The following is a 27,146-nucleotide window of genomic DNA, read 5'->3' as shown; positions in this document are numbered from 1 at the left end:
TTAGATGTTGATTTTCCTTTCCTTTGGTTGCAAACTAGTGAAATCTTGCACGAAAGAAGACAGAGTCAGCATGAATAAATTTAATTTCTGGTGCTTTCCAAACTGTCTTACCTAAGTCCATTCTTTTGGAAGATAGATCCAGTTTCATGAAATCTTTCAAGCCTTCTTTTGAAAATAGTTCCAGAGACCAACTTCATAAAACCTTTAACTGTAGATACCAGAAGCCATCAACATGATCATCAGCTTCCCCATTTTACCCTTGAAAACAGTTGTATTCTAGGGGACTTTTGGGGAGGGGACAGGCCTTTGTTAAAATCTGGCCAAAGCTAGGGACTTGATCCCTAGAAAAAATGCACACTCATTTAGAATGTTGTGTATCTTTTGGAGGATTCATGGTATCTTGCTTAAGAACAGGGGCAGTGGGACTTCCCTGGTGGCACAGTGGTTAAGAATCTGCCTGCCTATGTAGGGGACACAGGTTCGAGCCCTGGTCCGGGAAGATCCCACATGCTGTGGAGCAACTAAGCCCATGAGCCACAACTACTGAAGCCTGTGCGCCTAGAGCCCATGCTCTGCACCAAGAGAAGCCATCTCAGTGAGAAGCCCGTGCACAGCAACAAAGACCCAGCACAGCCAAAAATAATAAATAAATTTATTAAAAAAACAAAAAAAGAACAGGAGCAGTAAATAAGTCAAAAGGTAGGTAGACGGAGGAAAATGGAAATGAAGCAAGGATGTGGGTAAATCCACAGACTGTAGATATATTTTAATTTACTTCAAATGGAATAAATACCTGGCCTTTTGAGTAAGTGTTCTGTGAATGGGAAGTAATAATTGTATTAGTTGTAAAAGACTGAAGACAAATTAGTCCTATTAATTTTTTAGTTGCTCAAGATCAGCTTTTATCTTGAACATCATGAATCTCGTTTTTCAATTTTTCTTGTTCTTCTCAAGGAAAGTGTTTCTGAGATGATTTTTCTCTTAGCACTGATGCCTCATTCAGAACCGTTTATCACCTGCCAACTTTTCTAATATGGGAATGGTTGAGTTCAAAATTTGAACTTACTCTCACACAACACATACTAGTAGTTCACCTTTGGGAAGAAGATAGATATATAATTACCATATTCAATGTGAACCACTGTGGTAGCAGTGGTTGTGTCTTGGAGAGAGTTGGTTAGTATTAGGAATGAGTGGACAGCATTAAGAATATTTTGGACATAAATTGTTTTAAAAAGAAACAGTAACCAGTGGATTAACTTTCCTTCTTCTATCCCCAGGGCCAAGGAGCAAGCTCTCCCATCTCCAGCTCTCAGCCTCACAGATCAAGATTTCACTGAACTGCACTAGACCTCCCATCTGGGGACCCTGCCCCCTGCTCTGTGTGCTGCACGTTGGATCTGGGTAAGTAGAGGCCCCTGGAACTAGTAAAATGGGAGAGTGAGTCATAGGTAGTGATGAATTTTACCTGGACTACAAGATTCCTTAATATTTCCAGAAGCCTAAATCATGTAGCACTATTTGGAAGAAAATGGTAAGAAAGAGAATGCCAGAACCGTCACGGTTTACTGTCTCCTTTTAACTTGGATCAGGACCAACCTAACTGATCCTTAGATATGAACCAGTTTTAACTTATCTTATCTTTGAGTGACAACTAGGTAACTGGTCACAACCCTAGAATGTCATTGATAGACATTAACTGGATTACTAAATTAATGGAGATCATGGTTTTAATCCAAGTTCTCTCCTTAACTAGGTATGTGATCTTGGTTAAGTAACAAATCAATTAAATTATTTGGACCTTAATTTTTCTATGTATAAAGTGTGTGTCATGGGATCAGTGGTTCTCAACTACTGTGTAGTTTCATGCATTTGATGGAACTGGAGAGTTTATTTAAAATATGTGTATACACTGGGTCAGAGATTCTGATTTAATTGGTCTGGGGCAGGCCCAGATATCTCTGTTTTTTACAAGTCCCCCCACACCCCCAGGAAACACTAATGTCCAGCCAAGATTGAGAATCACTGGGTTAAATAAACGCTAAGAACTGATTCTAAGGTTGTGTAACCTAAAAACAGTAAAATCTGCTTTCATGCGTAGCTTGGCCCAGCATTATGTCCACTCCACGGTAACCAAGCCTAAACATGCCTTTCTAAGAAGCAGTCCAAATCAAGCAATTTAAGTTTATTCAGGGAAGATGCTGTGCCTTCTCGTGGTTTCAATATTCCCACAATGCTTTGCGAGTTCTCGGCACCTCGTTCGTTTTGATGGACTGAATTAGGTGTAACTCTGCCCATCTAAAATGATTAGCTGTTCCTGAAGGTCCCCAGAGACGATTATCTCTCTTCTCTCGGTATCCATGCCAGTGTTTACTAGCCTATTGAAAGTTTCTCCTAGAGGTGATCTGTGACTTTCTGGGGTTGGGGAGAAGGTGTCAGCAAGGGATAAGGATGATCACATCGATCGTTGCTGAAATGTGAGCTTCTGTGTCCAAACTGAGATAAAAAAATGATCCTCACACCTTCTCAAGTAGTTGTAGACTATCGAGTTACCAGAACTGAGATAAGAGCACATTGTGTACTTTCATCAGTTGTTGGGACCTAATCTTGTTGCCATTACATTGTAAATTCTGTACACGTTCACACTTTGAAAATTATTCTTCAGTTTAGAGATAGGAGTTATTAAAGTGTAATCCATGAAATTTATTTCTCTTTATCCTACCCTTTTTTTCCTCCCACTGCCCTTCGTATCCCAAAACACTTAGAAGAAGAAAACAAACTGTGTATGTGTGACTGTCAGATCAGTAAAGGGAAATGGACCTAAGTTGACAAAAGATGGAAAGGCATTAAGAAGGAAACGTAAAACAAGGCTAAGGAGGCTCATGGATTGCAAGGAGCTACACTTAATTTCTTTTCTCTCTGCTATTGGTCTTAGAGCTGCTACACATTTATTCTCAAGTTTTCTAAACTTTAGGCAAATCGGATCCCACCTGCTGTGTGTTGGTAGATGTGGGCTTGTGGCCCACGATCCCTACGTGTTCCCTGCATCTTCCATACACAGTGCGTGGAGTGGTATCTTCATGGGTGAATTGGCAGCCTGGACATACTTGGTCTAATTCAGCATTGACCAATCCCAGAGCCTGACTTAATACTAAATAATGTCTTAGGTTGGGGAATATTTTCTTCTGGAGTGGAAAGCTACTGGCTCTGGGGCTCTTTACTTTTGTGTCTCAGAGCTGCCCTTACCTGGAGTCAAAAATGTGATGGAGAACCACAGATTCAGCTCAGCCCCGCACTCTCCATCCTCCTAGAGCTGGCTGCACAAAGAAAAAATTCTAAGATTGGATTCGTTTTATATGTTTATTGCTGATCATTGTTCCCAAAGATTTAGTGGTATTGGGCACAGGCTGTTTTGTTATTTCACAATTTATTCTTTATCTACGTCTTAAAATGAATTAAGATAGGAACAAATGTGCTAGAAAAAGATGGTTTTATCATCATAACTTTAAATCTAATGAAAAACTTAATTCTTGCTAAACTCAAACACCCAATTATGTGTTTATATATAAGCATTTGTCCTCCCACAAATCTAATTTTTGAAGCTAGTAAGTGTAATCAGGGTTGGTCTGGTTCTTAGGTTTTGGTTTCAATTATCATTAGTTTGCTTTTTAATCTTTACTTCCTCAAGGTAATTAGAAATGATAACATCTCCTTAACTTGTCCCTGTTTTCTTGAACACTTTTAACAACAGTCTCCAAAGCTAGCAGGGTATTTTGTTTCTTCCTTCCTTCCTTGATTCACTTATCCATTCAACAAGTGTCTAATGAATTTCTGCTTTGCACCTGTCCTCCTATAGCTTTCATTTTTGCGAAGGCAGGAGGGGAGACAGAAAATAAAGAAGTAAAATACTTTGTGAGTTAGATGGTGATACGTGCCATGGAGAAAAAGAAAGCTGGGAGGAAGGCAGTGGAGGAGTTGGTTGGGCAATATTTAAAATAAGGTGGCCTGAGAAGGTGACCCTGAGACTAGACCCGGAGATGATAAAAAAAAAAAAAAAAAAGAAAGAAAAAGAAAAGAAAAGATAAGAATAGGTTATGGAGCTTTCTGGGAGTGGAGCTTTCTAGCCAACACAGTGGCCCTGAGGCAGGTGTGGGCCTGGCACATACACAAAACAGCAAGGAGGTCCGAGTGGCTGGAGCAGAGTGATGAGGGGGGAAGTGGAAGGAAATGAAATCAGCAAAGAAAGGGGCGGCTGTGTGATGGAGTCTGGGAGGGTGGGGAAGATCTTGTAGGGCCTTTTCCGTGCGATACTGCTACGGTGAACTGAAGATGCGGCTTCTTACTGGTTAGCCAAAACAACGGAAGCCCTGTGATCTCTGTTTCTAGTTTGTTACCCCCTCTGGATGTTAACCAGTTTTTGTTTCCTCATCAAATCAGGCGATACTGATATTTCCCCTTGTGGTTTCTTTATCCCCAAGGTTGGCTCTGGAGTGGGATTCAGTCTTCCCATCTTTGCTTTCTTGATGCCCTGAAGATTAGGCTTGCCCTTCCTTTTTAAAGAATGTGCCACTAGTCAATAAGAAACAAAAATGGTCAGTACCAAAACCAACAATCATGAGAGAAATTAATAAACTTATACAATGTATATCCTTGGTTTATACTGTAGTCCAGACACAAAGTGGTTGCATTGCTAGTGAATAGAATGTAGCCTGTGTGATTTGTTGGGTCCGCATATTGTTTTATAAAAATTTGTGTTGTTTTCCAACATTTAAAAATTAAGAAAGTTTTCATTAAAATACAGTTTCAAGTTCTCTTTGAAAATTGAATGTTCTATTTATATGAAGTTCTAGAATAAGCAAAACTAATCTATGATGATGGAAATCGGAACTGAGGCTCCCTGACATGGGGGTGTGACAGGGATTGACTAGGTAGGGCCACTAGGAGAAATTCTGTATGATGAAAAGGTTCTGTGCATAGTGGTCTGAAATGCATGATAAAACACATTAAACCAAACACTGATCTGTGCAGTTCATTATATGTCAGTCGAACCTCAATATGAAGAAAGTTTAAAATGGAAGCCAACATTCAGTGAGAGCTGACTAGCAGTGACCACTTCGGACTTGGCATGTGCTCTTGAGATTGGCACAGACTCACCTGGTTCACTTCAATCATTGTCATTACCTACCTGGCCCCTGTAGGTGGTATTGGTGTGTGATTCCTGTAGTAGTGGTTTTGGTTTCAATTATCAGTGGAGAACAAATCTGAAAGGGCCTGATAATGCGTCACTGGCAGTGGAGAAATTATTACCTGCCTCCTCGGGTTGTATGTGAAGCATGTAACAAAAACATAAACCTGGTAGCTTGGGTCCATCCATCTCTCGATTAGTGGTATTCTCAAATCTGGGATTCTCAGAGGTCTCTGAACATAAATCTCACCTTTCCTCTCAAATGCAAGGGTCGCCTATGTTTGCAGACCCCTCCTCTGAAAGTATAACAGAAAGTACCTTTCAATCCTATTATCAGCACTTAAAACTTACTTTTATTATGTTTGTTATGAAAATAATAGGGTCTATTGTGGAAATCCTAGAAAGTACAGGCAAGAAGAAAATAAAACCCACAATTCCAGACATAACCTCTGTTTACCGTTTTGTGGTAAATGCTTTCACATTTTTCTCCATACATCTATATATACTTTATATTGAAAATACGTTTACTATGTAAAATTTAGCACACAATCACCCAATTTGCAAAATGAAAAAAAATAAGTAAAAATGAAAGATGACAGACTAAGGACAGGCATTTGCCTTCCCTCTGTCCTATAACTGTTTTTAAATGGCTTTAACATTATACAAATAGTAGGAAGAACTCTGAAGAGAATGGGATAGCGAAATGTTTGGAGGCAAGTTGCTGATGAAACAGAACCAAGATTTGGATCACCACCAGGATCAGGAAGGACCACCAGGGGAGGGAGAGTGACCCTCTAGAAAGAAGCTCTGAGCATGAAGTCAGCAAGGACAGAGAGCAGGCATAAGCAGGGGGGCCTGAAAGCAGAGAGACTGGGCATTTGGCATTGAAGAGTAAACCCATTTTGTTTCTGGCATTTGAAAAGAGAGGTGCCCCTAGCCTGAAGGCCAGCTCTTGCCTCCTCATCCTCAAGTCAAGCTACACAGCATTGTAAATCAACTATACTTCAATTAAAAAAATAAAATAAAAATCTAAGGACTATCAAAAAAAGAAAGAAAATAGCTTTAAAAAAATGTGAGTACCCTCAGTGATTAAAAAGATATTGTTTCCATACAACAAAAACACAATTCTATAAAGAAAAAGTATAATCAAAAAACAGGCGAAAAAGGATCTTGAAAATTTTTAAAATAATTACTAAAATAAAAATTAGTTTATTAGAGCAGCTGAAAGATAAAAGTTTAAGAAATCTGCTGGAATGTACAATGAAATGTCAAAGAGATGGAGAATATATATGCTAGAAAAGATAAGAAACATAGAGAAATAGTTCATTAAATCCACTTTCAGCCTATTGGGGCTCTAGAAAGAGAAAACAAAATGGAAGGGAAGAAGTTGACAAAAAAAATACTAGGAAAAGATTTCCTGTAGTTGAGGAAAAGCCTGAGATAAAAATGATCCATCAAATGAATGGAAAAATATCTATATAGAGATATAATCATTATAAAATTTCAGAGTCAAGGATACAGAGAGGTTCCTAAAACTTTCTGAAAGAGAAAATAAAGTCACTCAAGATTGATGTAAAGCTTCTCATCATTGAATTGGATACTAAACTACAGTGGAGCAATGCCTTCAGAATTATGAGGGAAAATGATTTTGAACTTAAAATTCTGTTGCCAGTAAAATTATTAAGTGTGAGAGTAAAATGACCTTTTCAGATCTTCAAAGACTCAGGCAATTTACTTGCAAGTACCCTTTCTGAAACAGTTACCTAAGGATGTGCTCTAGCAAAAAGAGAGTAAAAAGTAAGAAGGAGGAACATGTGAAATAAGAGTGTTACTCCCCAAATGCAATCCTAGACTGGCAGCTTTGTACCAGGCTTAGAAAGAAATTGATACAAATTAAAACAAGTAGTCAGTAAACTCCAAGAAGAATGACTTTAAGAAGAACTAAGTAAGTTCTGTTCAATAGATAGAACCAGTAATGAACTATATTCACAGAGTTATAATAACAGGACATCTAGCAACCTGGAGAACTAAACTGAGTCATACAGACCTCCCTTCAGTACAAACATACAAAAATAAAGAATAAAACACAATGACATGTTTAAATAAGTAGTTAACTTTAAAATAAAGACTGCCAGAAGAATGCAGGAAATGGTTTAAAAGAGCACTAAGTGCAAGCTTATACTCAGCACAACCATAGCAGTTTCTCTGGGGGATACAGATCCTGGGGTGTGGGGATGGGATCATGCCATTTAAATCTGGAAGGAAGACGTGACCTCAGGCCCAAGGAGACAGGGAACCTCCTCGCACCTCCCTCCCATTTAATATGAGCTCACAATTTTAAAAACCTACAAACCACCATAAGGGAGTGTCAGCAAACAAAACAAATAGAAGAATCAGATCCCAAAGAATTGAAAATAATAAAAATATGTGAAAAAAATCATAAGTGTGTTAAAAATTATTAAAGGAGTGGGCTCCCCTGGTGGCGCAGTGGTTGGGAGTCCGCCTGCCGGTGCAGGGGACACGGGTTCGTGCCCCGGTCCGGGAGGATCCCACATGCCGCGGAGCAGCTGAGCCCGTGAGCCATGGCCACTGAGCCTGCGCATCCGGAGCCTGTGCTCCACAACAGGAGAGACCACAGCAGTGAGAGGCCCGCATACTGGGGGAAGAAAAAAAATTATTAAAGGGGTAAAAAGAATAGAAAAAAGGAAAAAAATAGTGCACAAAAAAGCATATTTCAAAAAGAAGATAAACGAAAAATATAGGCTTTTTAAAAAAATTAATGTACTAACTAAACAACATATTAGAGCCAAAGGTAGATTAGTGAACTAGAAGCCAAATCTGAGAAAATTGCCTAGAATCAACCCATTGAGGTTAAAAGATGGAAAATGTCAGAGGTTAAAAGACACAGTGGTATAATGAGAAGCTCCAACAAATGTCTAATAGAAATTCCAGAAGGAAAGAATAGAGAGAATGACCTAGCCTATATTGGTTATATAGGTCAACAAATTAAAAGGTAATACAGGGACTTCCCTGGTGGTGCAGTGGTTAAGAATCCCCCTGGCAATGCAGGGGACCCGGCTTTGATCCCTGGTCCGGGAAGATCCCACATGCCATGGAGCAACTAAGCCCGTGTACCACAACTACTGAGCCTGCGTGCCACAAGTACTGAAGCCCACGCGCTTAGAGCTGGTGCTCCGCAACAAGAGAAGCCACCGCAATGAGAAGCCCCCCCTCACCACAACTAGAGAAAGCCTGCATGCAGCCACGAAGACCCAATGCAGCCAAAAATGAATAAATTTTTCTTTTTAAGTAATACAATCTAGCAAAAAATTGCAGGCAATGTAGAGACTTAAATATTCATTTTTCATGGTAAGCATTCATAAATGTCTAATTTCAATAAATCAAAAGATAGAGTCAGCCATGAAAAGAAACGAAATTGAATTATTTGTAGTGAGGTGGACGCACCTAGAGTCTGTCATAGAGAGTGAAGTAAGCCCGAAAGAGAAAAATACTGTATGCTAACACATATGTGGAATCTAAAAAAAAATGGTTCTGAAGAACCTAGGGGCAGGACAGGAATAAAGACACAGACGTAGAGAATGGACTTGAGGACACGGGGAGGGGGAAGGGTAAGCTGGGACCAAGTAAGAGAGTGGCATGGCCATATATACACTACCAAATGTAAAATAGATAGCTAGTGGGAAGCAGCTGCATAGCACAGGGAGATCAGCTTGGTGCTTTGTGACCACCTAGAGGGCGGGATAGGGAGGGTGACGCAAGAGGGAGGGGATATGGGGATATATGTATACATATAGCTGACTCACTTTGTTATACAGCAGAAACTAACACACCATTGTAAAGCAATTATACTCCAAAAAAGATGTTAAAAAATATATAGCCATATAATTATATTACTTAGAGCAGTAGTTCTCAATTCTAGAGGAGATTTGGAAATGTATCATAGTGGCTGGAGGGCACTACTAGCATTTATTTAGTATCGGAGATGAAAATGCAAAGTGCACAGCACAGTTCCACACAAGTCCCACCCAAAATACTAATAGCACTCTTTTTGAAAATGCTGATTTAGAGTTAAAAATAAGCCCACAAGAAGAACTAAAAACAAAAACTGGTTTTAAGAAAATGGTCGCTTCAGTGAATACAGCTGGAGTTGGGGAAAAGAGGGATGGAAAACTGTTTATTTTTGTGATTAGCCCTTCCATAATACTTGTATTTTTATCATGTCTGTATTATTTTGACTAAAGTTATTATTTTAGAAAAAGAAATGACTGGTAAGCCAGTAGTTCTTTCATTTTCACTTAAACTAGAGAACTCTTTCTTATTAAAATATCTGTCATTCAAACTTAAGCACCAATATGAATTACTGAGCTTTTTGTCCCAAAGAAGATTCTGGAGGCATATCTTCTGACTATTCATGATCTTTCATGTGTTCCTAGTTGGAAAATAAATCTTGCAATTTATCAACTTAAGGAGTCACAGAAAATTAGTGCTGGAAGGGATTCAGTATCTTTAGTGGAATTGAATAATTTTTCCATGGTATGGTGGTTTTTATAAATTTATTTATTCATTTATTTTTGGCTGCGTCGGGTCTTTGTTGCTGCCCACAGGCTTTCTCTAGTTGTGGAGAGCGGGGGCTACTCTTTGTTGCGGCGTGCAGGCTTCTCGTTGCGGTGGCTTCTCTTGTCGTGGAGCACAGGCTCTAGGTGCGCGCGGGCTCAGTAGTTGTGGCCCACAGGCTCTAGAAGGAAGACTCAGTAGTTGTAGCACACGGGCTTAGTTGCTTCGCAGCATGTGGGATCTTGCCAGACCAGGGCTCAAACCCGTGTCCCCTGCATTGGCAGGTGGATTCTTAACCACTGTGCCACCAGGGAAGTCCCTGGTATGGTGGTTTTGATCAGTAGTTCTGTATAGGACAAAGGAGGATGGGAATATATTCAAATAGCTAGAGCATATGGCTTCAAATTTGAATGTGTAGCCTGCCTTTTATGGTCCTATAAGACCTCATCCTATTCGACCTCTCCAGTTTCATTTCCTATAACTACCTAAAACAAAGTTGTTACCAGTGCTTTTGGTATTCTGTGAATAGGTCCTATTAATTTTTACCTTTCACTTCTGTGTGCAGAGTCACACACCTTCACTTTTTGCCTCAAGAGCTACTTGCAGTGCAGTATCCTCTCTGAAACCTTGCTTGACCTCTAATCTTGCTTCTAATTTGGTTAAGACCACCATGCTTCCTAAGCAACAAATCACAAGTGACAACATATGCCTATAATTAATATAATTTCGATAAAAGTAGATAAACATTTTGATACGATTAATCTGATGCACAGTTAATGAGACAGCATAGCATAAGAGCATGGTTTCTGCAGTGAGCAGACCTAAATTCCAATCCCAGCTGTTATTACTCCTGAAAAATGTGGGTAATTCCTACCTTCCATAGATACTGTGATTCTTCAATGGCAGAGTGTCAATAAATGTTATACTATAATGACTAATTATTGTGTATAGACAAGAAGCTCACATAAATGTCAATCATTCATAATATTTTTAAGTCAATTTTAAGTTTTTATGTACTCACTTTGTAAGTTATCCACTACTTAAAATGAGCATTAACGTTGTTTAAATATGAACTATATTTTATTACCATTACACACATAAACTCAGATCGAAAAACAAAATCTCACTTGTGATAGCAGAAAATTAGCAGTAGCCTAAGTGTCTAATAATAAGGAAGGTGGTTAACTAAATCATGGTACATATATATTAGAAAATATTATAAAATCATTAAAAAATATCTTCTGAAGTTGTTTATTTTTTTAATTTTATTCTTTATTTTTGGCTGCATTGGGTCCTTGTTGCTGCGCGCGGGCTTTCTCTAGTTGTGGTGAGTGAGAGCTACTCTTTGTTGCGGTGTGCAGGCTTCTCATTGCGGTGGCTTCTCTTGTTGCGAAGCACAGGGCCTAGGCACGTGGGCTTCAGTAGTTGTGGCGCAGGGGCTTAGTTGCTCCACAGCATGTGGGATCTTCCCAGACCAGGAATCGAACCTGTGTCCCCTGCATTGGCAGGCAGATTCTCAGCCACTGCGCCACCAGGGAAGTCCCTGAAGTTGTTTATTGACATGGCAAAATGTTTATGATATAATGTTAAGTAAAAAAAAATTTTAATGCAAAACTATTAAGACTGTTTCAGCCAAGTTAATAAACATTACATACAAACATATGTATTTGCAATATACATTTACTATGTATCATTTATGCATGAGAAAAATGGAAAATTTCCAAATTTTCACAGTGCTTATATATTACTTTTATAAAAAGAAGGAAAAAAGTAACATGATTTTTATATCAAAGGCCCTTGATCTGATTTCCTAAGTGTTGTATTTCCTCACCAATGATCTCTTGCCCCCATCCCCAGAACCTCCTATGTTCCCCTGTATGTTCCATTATCTCATATGCCCCTAGCCACCTGTAAGACATCCTTAAAAGGATATAGATTGCTGCAAAGACATTAGATGACAAGTTCCCTGAGGGCATGTACCATAGTTTATTAATCTGTAAGCATAGTCAACTTGCATGTTTCAACCAAACATATAAGTAGAGACTAAGTAGGTTTGTATTGGAACGAATGAATAAATGGAGACCCAAGGCCTCGAGAAATGGAGCAGGTGAAAGGAAATAAATGTGAGGTTTGTCTAAAAGGTAATAGTAATTATAAATAATAAATATTGAGTGCCTTATTCTAAGCGCTTCATAATTCTTACATGAAGCCTCAATGTAGCACTACTAGTACTGGCCAAGCAGATTGAGGAACACCCACGTAACAGCGCAGTATGCAGCTGTTTAAAAACACAAGAAAGAGGAAACTTTTTTGTACTGATATGGAAAGATCACCAAGATATAGTAAGTGAAAAAAGCAAGGTGTAGAATGGGGTTAAGTCATGCTACCATTTATAAGAAGAAGACCATATACCCATATCTGCTTATATAGAAAATATCTCTGGAAAGACACACAGGAAACTGACACCATGATTGCCTCCCAGCCACGGAATGGCAGTGTAACTTCACTTTAATTCTTTTTGCACATGAATTTTTGAGCCTTGTGAATATGTCAGTGATTCAAAAAGACAATTAAATGAAAACAAAGGAAAACCATTATCCCCACTTACAAATGAGCAACCCGAGGTTGAAGGAAATTAGGTACCCTCTCCACAGTAGTAATGGTCACACTTACTGAGCACTTACTGTGTGCCAGGCCCCATGTAAGTACTTTAGAAACATTTTCTAATTTATTTTCACAGATATATAACGAGGTTTTATCTGAGTGGTATAGCTGAAGAATCGGAAGGAAACATATAATTTATTTTTCCAATCCAGGACATTCTGGAAGTAAGAATTACTCTGGGACAGCAAGCATAAGCCAGGACTTATGGTCACCCTATTTAGGGAGGTCAGGTAACTTGCTAGATGTCCTAGCAAGAGGGCAGTACCAGGACCGGAACTTAGATCTGTGTGATTTCACAGCCTATGCTCCGAACTTCCACTTATAGATAAACAAATGAAGGCTTGCAAAAAACACATATCAAGTGCCAGTTCCAGTCTACAAACACAGTCTCTCTGAACCCAAAGCCTACCATACGGTGTTGCCTCTCTGGATACTAATCTAAGAATCCTTTGGCTGAGGAGGTAGGTGGCCTCCTCCTCAGGGGAGGTGGATAATTATAAAAGAAGAGGGAAAGGATGGGAAGAGCCCCAGGCTACATCCTCCAGCAACCTTGGCCCCCAACACTCAAAAACACTCTGGGAGCATTCAGTCAGCAAGCTGCATGCCACTATGTGCTAGGTGTTCAGACAGTGGCCCTCCCCTCATGGAGCTTACAATCTACATTCAGGACCAGTTTGCATGGATCTTGCATGGCCTTTCTACATATTGGGCCTCTTTAATTAATCAGTGGTTGTTAATAAGGAAAAGCAGGGAATTTATCTTGGTTATGCTAAAAGTCCCAGAAGTGTAGAAAAGAGGAAGCAGCTTTTTCAAATTGCTTTCAGGGAAAGGCTGGTAATGTCATAGGTGAAAGAAAAATTATTTCTGGACTGTAATTCTTTTCTGGACTATAGTCTTACTCTGTGAGCTTTGAAAAATAGAGACTCCAGAATTACTAAATCAGAATTTCTAGAGGGCCTGGAAATCTGTGGTTTTTGACACTCTCCACTGTGATTCCAGTGTGCTTCCAAGTATGGGGACTCCTGGTCTAGTTGATCCTGTCATAACAGTATAGAATAGCTCAGATGATTGAGAGGCAGAACTAGGGCCAGACCCTGCCCACAACCTCCAGTTTGGAGCATCTTCCACAAAAGCATAGTGAATCTTCATAATTGTCAAGCAATTAATTCTTGCCTTTAGTTTGAAGTTTAAAATGTTGCTGCTGTTATAAATAAAAATGTAGTTTTACATTTTTATTTATAAATATCTGAGCCTTTTATATTTGATGACTACTTTGAATGGGAAACAAGGTTTGCATTCTGAGAATATTTTTGGATAAATCAAGTGAGTGAAGATGAGCTCCTTTTCTCACAAAGTGAGGGAGTTAAATTGTATGATTTCCAAGATTACTTTCAGATCTAGAAATCTATGTTGAAAGGCGTTCTAAACTGTTTTAAAATCCCTTCTTTCATAGCTATGGAAAGCAGGGCTTGAATGTCTAGATCAATTTGCTTTTCTGTTATTAGTATTTTCGTTGGAGGGCCTGCCAGAAGACTTGTCCCTTTGGGCCATCTGAGAGGTGACTTTTCTCATGTGAGGGTTTATGTACTTAGTCTTACAACTTGGTGATTTATAATTGCAATCAGCACACTTGAAGCTCATTATCTGTCAGATAAGCGTCTGGTCATTTGATCTCCTGCATTGGTCCCTTGGTTACTTTGCCTCTCTTCTTCTGATGAGGTGGTTATTGATAGCCTTCAAGGCTTTAATTATTTAATCATTGTGGTGAACATAAAAAGTTCCCCAATAGGACAGCCTTTCATTATAACATCCTCTTCTCCTTTACTCTTCTCAGCAGTCCTTTTCTTTCCCAGTTGAGACATCTTTGAACTGCCAGATATCTCAAGGAGGACATAGACTGTAGCCAGGGTCCTAAAACCTCAAAAATTTGAGAATCCCATCTTTTCTCTGTCTCTTCCTGACCTACAGAGAGTTATTGTTGCAACGTTTAGCAAAGAAAAATATAATACTCAGTTAAAGTTGGGGTAAACAATAAATTTTTAATATAAGTATGCCCCATGCAAAATTTGGAACATACTTATACTAACCAGCTATTTGTTGCTTATCTGACATTCAAATTTAATTGGACATCCTATATTTTATTTGGCAACACTGCAGAGAGTGCATACCCTAAGGCTTTCCTAAGTCCATCTAATGTTTTGGGGTCTAAATTCCTTTAATATTTGATCCTAATTTAAACCTTGAATGGAATGTTTGTAACAACTAAGACCTCAGTTTTATTCAGCATTTGCATGAAGTGTAGTGGATGTTGCACTGCCCACCTACACACAACTCCCTTTTGTTATGAGAATATACAAATAGAAATAAGACTTTGCTGGAGAAACCTAAGCTAGATAATTCTCTCTTTTGTAAGTTTTTATTAAATATTTCAAAGATACACATAAGCAAAGACAGTAATATAATGCATTGCACACAATTTATTTACACCCTATTCAGTTTTCTTCTTTTTGTTTGGTTGGTTGGGTAGGTAAATGTGAGTGTGTATACTGCCAGCCTCTAAGTCAGTGGTTTTGAACCTTGGCTGTGCATTTGAATCACTTGGAGAGCTTTTAAACTCTCAATCCCTGCCTGCCTCCCAGACCAATTAAATCAGAATCCCTGGCAGTAGAGTCAGGTGATTCCAGTGTGCAGCCAGGGCTGAGAACCAGTGCCCTGAATGAAAATGGCAAATGCAAAGAAACATTTTTTACTGGTAAATCATGTCCTTATATTTCATATTCCTCTTCAAAACTTATTTCGTGGATTTTTCAGTAAGCATATTACATTATAGCATATTATATGTATTGTATTATAGCATAGCATATGTTATTTTATAAAGTTTACTTTAAAAAAAACTCATCTGGCTTTAATCATGTCACTGATTCATTATTAATTTTGGAAAAGCCTATAATTGGTTTTTGTTTTCAGATATTTCTTTGTGATTTTCCTATGTCTTTTTCATATGTATTTCTCTCTCTTAGGTTATAAAACAGTGGTTTTTTTCACTTTATCTGCTCATTAGAATCATCTTAGGATGCTCTAAAAAACGATGCTTGGGCCACACCTCCCAGAGGCCCTGCTCGGAGGCTCTGTGCTAATTGGTCTGGTGTAGAGCCCAGGCATTGCTGTTTCTCAAAAGCACCTGAGGAGATTCCGTGTTTAGGCAGAGTTGAAAGCCAGTATTTCTAAATATGTTAAATTCCTACCTAGCTGATCATCTGAATCTTGCTGGAGAAATTTAAAACTTACATATAATTGCCCTGCTTAATGAGGTAGAAATTATTTCCAGGTTTTGTGAGGGGGAGAAATGAGAAGATGATAAATGGCCTTCCGAGTAATAGGTGTAAATGAGGAATTCCTGTTGGGGGTGGCCAAAGGACTTCTGAGAATAAAGAGAAGGATCTCTAATATGTTAGAAATATTTTATTTCTTCTGCTACATTTCAGCCTAACCTATTATGTGACTCTGAAAACTTCAAAGAAGGTTGCCACTCAGGTACAGGGATGTGTGCTCACACCTACTCAGAGTAAGTGCCCACTGTCCGGGCCCCACCTATGGGACCCTAATTCAGGAGGTTCAGAGTGGGGCCAGACACCAGTCCTTTAAAACCTTCCCCAGGTGGTGAGAGGGCAGTTTTGGTCACTACTGCCTTCTACGATAACACATCCCTAGACGTGGTCATCACAATTCATCCCATCGACAACTGGGCAAATTCATGTGGAGTAACAGTAAAATCAGTGGTAAAAGTAGGTTTTTGCAACAGGGATTCTTATTAAACCTCCCTCAGATCTACCTGGTCTTTTTCTCTTTGAGTGGCTATATCAAGAAAGAAGTTATCTTTCTAAAGTAGGACAGAAGACAACCAAGGAGGAGGTGTCCAGAAGCATAAATAATTAAATTAAAATGTCAGAGCAGACTTAATCCTCTGTAATATGAAGTAACAGAGAGGAGGCGTGGCATACACTATCGACAACATGATGCACCAGTCCAAAGACTGTGTACATTCATCAGTAAGACAAGGACTGAACTGGGTCCTGGGAATTCAGGGTATGGTATTGCCTCAAGGAATTTGCAATCTAGAAGAGGAGACCAATAATTATACAGTGGGAAGAAACAGAAAATTATATGAAGCAGCGAGTATAGACCGACATCACGGGGGATTACAGGTGAGAGGGGACTCAGGAAAGCAAAGGACAAAACCTGGCTTTTGAAAGATACAGTGATTAGGGTGAGGAGAAAGTGGAAGGAGAGTGAGGGGAAAGAAACAATTTCTTGTCAGAGTGAATGGAACTCTGGGCATGGGCACAGAGGCTTAAAGCAGCATGGGAGGTTGCCTGAATTGCATATGGTTCTATGATGCTGTTGCGTGATGTTCTGGAGGAGTTGGGGGCAGGGGGAAGGCAGAGTGGTGGTGTTGCTGTGTTTCAGACCCCACCCGCATACCTCAGCCCAGTCATTTTTGAATATTATGATGAGTTCCTGGAATAATAAAGAAAAAGTTAGATGAAAAGCCAACCAGCCTTGCTAACTGTAAAACAAAAGATGTACAATCTTACTTTGTCAGATTCTACTGCAGAATCCTCTTTCTCCAGGCTTATCTTTTCATATCATCCGTCCTGATACTTAGTTGCATTTGCTGCTAGAATTCCCTTTTATTCTAGACTTTTTAATTTTCAGCCTCCTTAGACTTAGGTATTTATTTTGCGTGATGTTTCCTGGTTGAAAACATGAACGTAATTTCAATTTGAATGTTAAGATTTCACCATAAGGGAATTGGATTGACCAGCATCAATAATCCCCTGCCTTCACTCAGTCACCACACAGGCACCTAACCATTAACCCATGCTAACCCCCAACTCCTCTGCCCTTAACTTCCTTCAGTTAGGACTGATGGCTTTAGTTGTTGTTGTGCGCTTAATTTTTATTATAAAATATATCATTCAGGGCTTCCCTGGTGGCGCACTGGTTGAGAGTCTGCCTGCCGACGCAGGGGACATGGGTTCGTGCCCCGGTCCGGGAAGATCCCACATGCCGTGGAGCAGCTGGGCCCGTGAGCCATGGCCACTGGGCCTGCGTGTCCGGAGCCTGTGCTCTGCAACGGGAGAGGCCACAACAGTGAGGCCCGCGTACTGCAAAAATAAATAAATAAATAAATAAATAATAAAAATAAAATATATCATTCAAATTTACAGACAGAGTCGTGTATTAAACACCAGTGTACTTACCACATGACTTAGTCAAATCTTAACATTTTGCTCTTTTTGTGCCAGTTCTTTTTTTACAAAGTGAACATTGCAGATTCAGTTAGTTGAAGCTCCCTATCTCTTCTGAGTCTCGTTCCCCTTCTCTCCAGAGGTAACAACATCCTGATCTTAGTGCTTGTCATTGACATGCATGCTTTTATACATTTACTACATATATGTGTGTACACAAACAACCTACATTATTGCTTGGTAAGGTTTTTAAACTTTGTTTAAATAATTGCATCCTTGAAGTACCCACCTGTGCCTTGCATTTTTATTGAAAATTAAGTTTTTGAGATTTATTGATGATGACATACAGATTTAGTTCATTTTTTAAAAATTACTGCATAGCGTTCAATTTATGACTATACAAAAATTTATGTTTTATTGCATATAGGTAGACATTTGGGTTTTTTCCAACTTTTCACTGTCATAAAGCTGCAATTAACATCCTGATACACATTCCCATGTGCAGAAACATACTGGGTTTTTATTCCTTAATCATTTCTTTTACTCATATGAGTAGTATTCATTATGTAGATAGGTAGGTAGGTAGATAGATAGATATAAATATAGATATATCAGTCATCCTAATAGTCTTACACATGACAACACAATAAACTTTAAAATGATTATAACATTGCACTGATGTTTTCAACTTGTAGCTCTTGTGGAGACATAAGCCTCAGCTCTGAACCATAGACTAATTTAAGGAGTAACCAAATGTGAATACAGAATTGGAAAGGAGGCTAATGTACCTTCAAGAAACTTAGGGTCAATTTAAGCACTGATCTTGCTCCTTTTTCTTTTTCTTTGATGTGTAAATGGTTAGAGTCAGCCTGATTCCCTGTTCCCTTAATATTGACTTGGAGCCAACTTGCTGCAGTATTTAGCCACTGAAGTTAGCACGATCCTTTGTTTAAAGTATGCACACTACCCCCTCGTTGCCCTGGGAGAGACAACATGTTTTTTACTGACTTTGCTTTCCTTTCATTTATTAGTGCCTACTCTGTCCAGATCACTAGGTTAGATGCTCTGGGTGTCCAAAGATGAAGAGGTCCTCAGAAAAACTTGCAATAATACCGCCAAGAAGAGATGCATCGAAACGGTCATCAGTAGGATTTTGGCATCTGACAGAGTTTTTATTTTCTCCCTTAGTGAAACTCAGGAAATGCTCGTCTCCTGCTATTGATGAATAATTTCAGAGTACTATGGATCATGTTGAAGAAAGTGAAATCCTTGCAGCAACCCAGCGGTACTATGTGGAAAGACCTATCTTTAGTCATCCGGTCCTCCAGGAAAGACTGCACAAGAAGGACAAGATTTCGGAATCCATTGGGGATAAGCTGAAACAGGCATTCACGTATGTTGTTTCAACTTATTTCCTTTAATCTGTCATTCACTTATGAGAGAAGCAAGGTCAAATGTATAAAGAGAATCTGGCAATGTGGAGGAAAAAACAAATGGTGAGCACTCGTGATTTGCAGAGCTGTCCACACAGTTCATTCAGTGGTAGATATTTGATGGAACACAAGCTTCATTACATATTTCACCATATTTATTAAATTCCTTCTATGCTTTATGTCTGTATAAAGGTTTATATAAACAACCCACTTTCCAATTCTCCACCCACCTCCATAATATCCACCTCTTCCATTTGTCTCTCAGGAATGTTCCAACCCCTCTTTTTCCCACTTGACTTCTACTCCATGTGGCAACACCCTGAATCTATGCATTTAAGTCCCCAACCTAAGCTATCAAGGACACTCAGTGTCTTAGGACACTTACCATTCCCAGGCCAGCAACATGGCTATGTAATACATGTGTGCCTGACATGTGTACCTGATTGCACACCTGATTTTGCAAACCATCTGATTGCTGCCTCCTGAACCCTTGAGACCACAGCTTCATATAAGCTTCACAGTGACCCTGTGCTCTAGGTGTGACATCACGAGAGGTTGAAGGTATGTGCACTGGAGTCAGACTGTCTGAGTTTTGATCCCAGTCCCAGCCACCCACCAGCTGTGCACTTGAGTTTCCTGCTTTGTAAAATGGGAATAGTAATTAGGGCTTACATCATCGAGTTCCTGGGGTTAAAACCTATTAATATATGCAAAGTGCAAGGCACATGGCAAGCACTATATAAATGCAGCTGTTAATATCTCAATTTTCTAAACCAGGAGACTGCTATGAAATCTGGTTTGTTTCACTCAAATTCAGTGCTCTTGCCATAGTTGCCTGACATTTTGCTTCCCGTATCTTCCTGCGTCTAATTACCAGATACTCTTAACCACTAAAGGCACTGTATAAAATACCATGCATGCTGCAGTAATACATTATCCTTTTAAATGGAATAAGTTGCTTCCTCATCACCAGGAGGACTTGAGGCTGTCATAGTGGTGATGGAACTCATCTGTCCATACTCTTACTCACTGATGTCTTTGATTATAGGCATAGACTGGCAAAAGGACTGGCTGAGGTCCAGAATATAGTCTGTGTATCAAAGTTAATTTAACCATCCGGGGATTAAATGCAAAGCCTTGGTTTTTTCAGCATGGTGTTCACCTAACCAAGATAACCAGACATAGACTTAGCTACAGTGCTCCCGTGACAAATGGTGTTTTGAGTTTACCTAATCAGAGACATATTCATAAAGCCCATAATACCTGTGAAAATTTCCTTCATTTTATAAGGAAAGGGAAAACTAAGTGGGTAGATGCTGGTCATTGGTTCCACATCCAAGAGTTAACTCAATCAGTAAATAATTCCCCTACTTCACTTTACACCAACACAGGAAGCACATTCAGTGTTTCACCTGTTGAAATAATAGCTTCTGGGATATCTCAACTATTTTGAAGCTAATTTTTTTTTTCATGGTCAGTTGTAGAGCATTAGAGTGGAGACAATTCAGATGTTCCTTTTTTTTTTTTTTTTTTGTGCGTTACGCGGGCCTCTCACTGTTGTGGCCTCTCCCGTTGTGGAGCACAGGCTCTGGACGCACAGGCTTAGCGGCCATGGCTCACGGGCCCAGCCGCTCCGCAGCATGTGGGATCTTCCCGGACCGGGGCACGAACCCGCATCCCCTGCATCGGCAGGCGGACTCACAACCACTGTGCCACCAGGGAAGCCCAGATGTTCCTATTTTTAAAAAATAATAATAATAATAAGCAGGTCTTCTTGTCTCTGACCTCTGCAGAGTAGAAGAGTCATCCTCGGCACCAGTTTTGAATTCTTCCTTACTGCTCCAGGATATGAGGAAGGGAAAATGCCTTGGTGTGAATTCTACAGAAATGGTCCTCATTTTATCTATTTCTTTGTCCTCCAGATGTACCCCTAAGAAAATACGAAATATCATTTACATGTTCCTCCCCATAACCAAGTGGTTGCCTGCATACAGATTCAAGGAGTATGTGTTGGGTGACATAGTCTCAGGCATAAGCACAGGTGTGCTGCAGCTTCCTCAAGGTCAGTAGAATATATTTCTTTCTTTCTGTCCTTCGCTACCATCTCCTCAAACAGTTGCTTGACCATTTTTCTGTTTAATTTCATCGTGATTGGAAATTCATAGTTTTTATCATTATAGCTCTAGTAACCTTCACCTGTTTAAAGGAATTCTCCAGAAATAACCCTTTTAAATAACCTTTTAAAAGCCCCGGAGATATTAGTTGTAGAATGTGGTAATACTGTTTTACAGACCAGTACATGTAGGAGCTGGCTGGGCATTGCCTTTCTCTCGCCAAGTTAATCAGTCACTCCATGAGCATGTTGTTGAGGTTGTCCTTTTTTGTTGTTGTTTTTTAACTTTTATTGAAGTATAGTTGATTTACAATGTTGTGTTTCTTTCAGGGGTTGTCCTTGTTCAGGTTCTTGACTTATAAGTCCATATTCTTACTACAAGGGACCATGATATACTGAATTCTTGTGCCTTTGTGTGATTTTATATGTGATGTAAGAATTTAAGAAAACACTCATTGATTATTCATCTATTCACACACATCAAGTATCTGCCTGGCCGTCCCCATCTTCATGGAACTAACTATCCAATCAGGGAAAGAAACATGAAGCACATAACAGCACGCATCAGTTTTTAATTGCAAATGATGGTAAACACTGTGAAGGAAGATACAGGGCACTCTGACATGGTGATACTAGGGGGACCTAATTTAAGTAGGTAAGTCACAAAAACCCCTTTAAGAAGATGAGATTGAAGTGAGACCTGAAGGACGAGTAGCAGGGAGGTAAAGAATGAGAAGAAGTGCACTTCAGGAAGAAGTGATAGCATGTGTGAAGGCATTTAGCAGGAAGAGAATTGGGTGTTTGAAGAATTATGAGAGAGGCAGGGTGCTAGGAGTGTGGGGAGTGAGGGGCTGGAGCCTGGCAAGGCAAGCAGTGGCAGGTGTGCACAGCCTTGACGGGCCCCTTTGGATTTCGTTCTGAGCGCGGTGAAAGCTGTCAGCGTGCTTTTTTCAGTTGGGTATTTCTGGTAAGAGATCACTGAGACTGTCGTGTGGGGAATGGACTTGGCTGGCGAGAAGTCACCAGGATGAATGTAGGGAGAACAATTAGAGGTGACAGTGACTCAATGTGGTCAAAAGGTGATAATGGCTTGAACAGCCTCTAGGTAAGCTGGCAGAAAATCTGTTCCCTTCTCCAGTTGCCCAAAAACTAATTGCTGAACAATCGATTTGTAAAAAAAATATATATATATTTTTCCCAGTGATCAGTTAGCTGAGTTTTTAATTTTCCAAGTGACTGAGTTATCGAATCTATTAAATCTGTTAAACAAAAGCCTTAAATCAGGTTTAGGACCATTCTCCACAACAATTTTGGCACCAACACCCCAAGGATAGAGAAAGGGATGTATTTAAAGGCAGAGGTGAGGGCAGGGGGAGGAGCAGACAGAGGCTGGGCATCTGGAGTGGGAAATAGGAGCTAGACCGACATTCAGTCAAGTTGGACTGACAGAGCCACAGGAAATGGCTGTAGTGAACGCATGTAAATGAATACGTCAAAGAAATCCTCAGAATTTAGCCTAGTTGGGTTTTCACTGAAGTGCCATTCCACAACTTTTTTTGGACCTGTAGACATTATGTAAACATCTACCCATTGAACTGTGAGCTCACAAAGGCTCTTCCTTGCCCTGTTCAGCTCCAAAGAGCCTGCAAGAACTTACAGCACAAGGCAGATGGTCACCTGTACCCAGAGAAAAGAGCTATAGTGACAAAGAATATTCTCAGAATTGAAATACATGAGTTTTCAGACTGAGAGCAACCATCAGGTACCCATCAGAATTCATGAAAAATTAACTTAAAACAAGACACACCATTGTAAAACGGTATCAGAATACCAGGAATAAATAGAAGATCCCAAAACTTTCTAGAAAGGAAAAAAAAGTCACATAACCATGAAATCATAACCTAGAGGAATCTGAAAAAATAGGCATTACAGAAGGTCAACAGTTTATATCTACAACGATAAACCAAGAAGTAACAATGTGAACAGGTTATGTAGAACGGGTTTCTCAGCCTGTACCATGTACACTGGTGGTGGGGGCCCATCCTGTGCATTGCAGGGTGGGTAGCAGCATCCCTGGCTTCTACCCACTAGATGCAGCAGCAGCCCCACTCCCAGGCTTGGTAATAAAAAATGTCTCCAGACATGGCCAGATATCCCCTGGGGGTGGGCAGAATCCTCTCATGTAGGAACTGCTGATTTAGAAAAATGGAGATAAATGGTAGAAAAACAGCTGAAAGAGTTAGAAGTGAGTGCTTCTGGGGAGTGGAACCTAGAGTAAGGCAGAAGAGTGCTGGCTTTTCCTCCCAGCCTCCCTAGTACTGCTTGGCTTTTTATACTATGGACGTGCATTTCTTTGCTAGAAATAAAAAATATTTTTAAATGCAACATTAAACTTACCATATTGTTACATATGAAATAGGGATGCTTTCCCAACTCTTCTTTTGCTAAAATGTTCTTATCCACAATATGACAATGCGTTACATGAACTTTCTAGTTATTCCAGACACTTGGTGAGGCCCCAAAGCTGAGAACAAAGGGTGTTTATTGCTTACACGCTCTAAAGAGGGATTCCAGGCCATCCATGCAAAACGATGAGTGAATGACACACATGCTCTCTCCTTAGTGCATCACCCCAACAGGATGTAAGGGGACAAGAAGACTGATACTAGATTTGGAATGAGAATTTTTTAGAGAAAGGTGAAAAAAGCCCTATGCATTTCCCCTCCACCTAAAGTTAAGGAAGTAAGGAAGGACTGCAAGAGAATCACTTGGAGCACTGGACATGTGTCCCCTGGAGTTTGTGGGCACTATTGCCTAATTCTTGCAAAAAAAATAAATCTACAGGTGAAAGGGTGTGAACTGCCTATGACAGCAAAATGAAGAGGACCCCTCCTGTGGGCATGGCCTACACTTGCACAGTTTACTGGGGTAAAGCATCAGATAACTGGGCACCCTGGGAGGTAACCTGGCTTGGCTCATTTGAAAGGCACCTGCCCAGAAGTCTGCCTACAGGATGAGCAGCTGCCAGCAGAAAGAACCTGGAGGAGGTGTAAGAACTGGAACCTGTAAGGGGCCTAGGTCGGTGGGGGCGGCATTACATCGGCCAGGGAATAGTACAGTGGGAGTTCCTCACTGAAAACGGGTCTCCAGAGAACCCTGAAAACACCCCATTGGAGAAACAGCTGGTATTTGGGCATCAACACCAGATTACAACTGCACCAGTCAAGTAAGACTTTCTGCCGTTATGTAATTTGGGAAAGAATAAAGCAGAAAAAAATCCACCCCTGGCAAAGAGGAGATGACAAGGAAAACTGTCTCAGCCTGGACTCTCTGAACACAAATATAGGATTCCATGTAAGAGTGGGATGGAAGGGTGGGTATGTTAAAACACATCTGCTTAAATTAACATGATTTTCACTTGTTCATCATAGATAAAGAACCAAGAGAAAAACACACATAGCCCTCTGTTTTCTAATGAGCTCCCCGTTTCTGTTTGGTTTTTTATCCCACAGGTTTAGCCTTTGCAATGTTGGCAGCTGTGCCTCCGGTGTTTGGCCTGTACTCTTCATTTTACCCCGTTATCATGTATTGTTTTTTTGGAACCTCCAGACACATATCCATAGGTAAACCTTACAGTTGATATTTTAGTACCTTTCCTTTTGGATTTCCAAGCTTTGCAGTGTGCCAAAGAAACAGCATGTTTGTTATTAGGACATCTGCTTAGTAACAACTTTTGTTACTGTATACCCAGTAGGTGCTTTTAAAGAATACACTCCCCCTCAAGTTTTCTAGAACTAACAGCTTTCTCATAATCTGGGCATAATAGAAAAAGACAATTTTCTTGTGTAAAAAGAGCAATTGTTGAAATCTGTGAAATAAGTGCTTGAGTTCATAATACAATTTGCCTGCATCTCTTTTTTTTCCTCTGTTTTATTAGTGATACTGCAAGTTCCTAATTACTATGCATATAACGCATTTTCATCTTATTTTAGGCACTGAATTGTACTTGGTTTCTCTTTAGTGTATTTAGGATCAGATTTATATGGATTTCATAATAGTGTTGATGCTGCCTGAGGCTGCCACCAGCCAACACACCCAAGGTCTCAGCTGTCCGTTGCTGGGTAACACATAACCCCCCCCCAAGTTTAGCAGCTAAAAACAACCACCATTTGATTATCTCTCACAGTTCCTGTGGGTCAGGATTTGGGAAGGGCTCATCTGGGCAGTTTAGGCTCAGCGTCTCTCAAGCAGTTAAGAGTCAGGTGGGAGCTAGAGCCAGAGCAGCTACAGGAAGGCTGGACTCCCCTCCCTCTCTTCTTACCTCCCGCCCTCACCCTCTCTCCATGTGGTCCTGACTGGGGCTTTCTTGCCTGTAGGGCTGCAGCACGAGCGAGCAGTACAGCTCTCAGGGGGAAGCCGCATCACCTGTTGTTACTTGGCCTCAGCAGTCACGCAGTATCACTTCTGCTGCATTCTTTTGATTACTAGCACGTCACGAGTCCACCCAGATTCAAGGAGAGAGGAATTAGACCACCTCTTCATGGGGAAATGTCAGGGTTCTAGAAGAGTGTGTGGGATGGAAGATTTTGTCACAGTGCAGTGTTATTTCAAGGAGGATTTATTGACCTCACCTGTGTCTCCTGGGGTACTGGAAACAACCACATCAGACATACTGAACATAATTTCCCTGATTAATGCTTCCTTATTTCAGGTCCATTTGCAGTTATTAGCCTGATGATAGGCGGCGTGGCTGTTCGATTAGTACCAGATGATATAGTCATTCCAGGAGGAGTAAACGCAACCAACAGTACGGAGGCAAGAGATGCTTTGAGAGTGAAAGTCGCCATGTCTGTGACCTTACTTACAGGAATCATTCAGGTAAGACTCACAGATGTGGAAATGGGCTCTCATTTGCTCATTTAATAAATATCTGTTGAGCACACTTGGCTGGTCTACATGGTGGATAGGGTCAGCCAGCAAAACTCCAGAGCTCAGGGTTCATAGCTCAGGAACGCCAGTCCCACTGCATGCCTTACTTAAATTGATACTGAATAGGAACTAGCTAGCTTCAGTTGGATACTTTAGAGATTCCAAAAGCAAGACTAGTTTGAAGCGGGATGGGTTAGTAATGGGAAGAGGGCCTGGAAGGGGCAGGAAGTGACATGACTAAGCCTACCCCCACTTCTGAGGGACAGAGAGAGTACGGGGGTGCCCATTGCTCCGTGGGGCTCCAGGCCCTTCCAAGCCTTCTGTTGTTTTATGCATAACCAGTGATTGATTTTATTAGCTACTTACTTGCTGCAGGTGCAAGTTTGTAGTGTTAGAAAATGGTCCAGAAAGAACTTTTTAATGTTTTCTGTTGGTTTTAACTTCCTGACCTATCATGTGATTTATTTGTTTCTTTGTCATTAAAAAAAAAAAATAGTTTTGCCTAGGTGTCTGTAGGTTTGGATTTGTGGCCATATATCTCACGGAGCCCCTGGTCCGTGGGTTTACCACTGCGGCAGCTGTGCATGTCTTCACCTCCATGTTAAAATACCTGTTTGGAGTTAAAACAAAGCGGTACAGTGGGATCTTTTCAGTGGTGTATGTAAGTAAGCAACTTCCCGACTTACTGGTACTTGTTTTCCCTTCTTTATTTTTCCCCCTTCTCTTCTGTATCTCTTTTACCTTCAAGGCTCACTTTTCTTATTTCCAAGAATTTCAATAAAGTGGAGAAGATTTAGTTATTCTAAGGCTTTTCTGAGAAGAGCACTACAAGGAAAATTAAACCTTAAAGTCTCATTTCTTTAATATATGATACTATCTACCTCACAAGGAATTTTTTGGTTAGGTCTTTTTTAAATATTTATTTATTTATTCGGCTGTGCTGGGTCTTAGTTGCGGCATGCAGGATCTAGTTCCTTGACCAGGGATCAACCCGG

General features: G+C 40.2%; 1 protein-coding gene across 1 annotated transcript in view; it reads left to right on the top strand.

Annotated features, from left to right (window-relative positions):
• The first annotated feature begins 308 nt into the window (after positions 1 to 308).
• SLC26A5 (solute carrier family 26 member 5) overlaps positions 309 to 27,146 on the top strand; it is a 57,893-nt gene continuing 31,055 nt past the window's right edge. The window contains exons 1-6 of the mRNA XM_022554419.2: positions 309 to 1,404; positions 18,865 to 19,069; positions 21,032 to 21,171; positions 24,735 to 24,845; positions 25,934 to 26,100; positions 26,648 to 26,812. Coding sequence (XP_022410127.1) covers positions 18,918 to 19,069; positions 21,032 to 21,171; positions 24,735 to 24,845; positions 25,934 to 26,100; positions 26,648 to 26,812 — 735 coding nt within the window. The 5' untranslated portion in view covers positions 309 to 1,404; positions 18,865 to 18,917. The remainder of the gene's footprint in view (positions 1,405 to 18,864; positions 19,070 to 21,031; positions 21,172 to 24,734; positions 24,846 to 25,933; positions 26,101 to 26,647; positions 26,813 to 27,146) is intronic.

Source organism: Delphinapterus leucas, chromosome 9 (assembly GCF_059928025.1).
Source record: "Delphinapterus leucas isolate spDelLeu-1000000601 "Yukka" chromosome 9, BTC_Dleu_Yukka2, whole genome shotgun sequence".
Lineage (NCBI taxonomy): Eukaryota > Metazoa > Chordata > Mammalia > Artiodactyla > Monodontidae > Delphinapterus > Delphinapterus leucas.
This window is presented reverse-complemented; position numbering and strand designations above follow the sequence as displayed.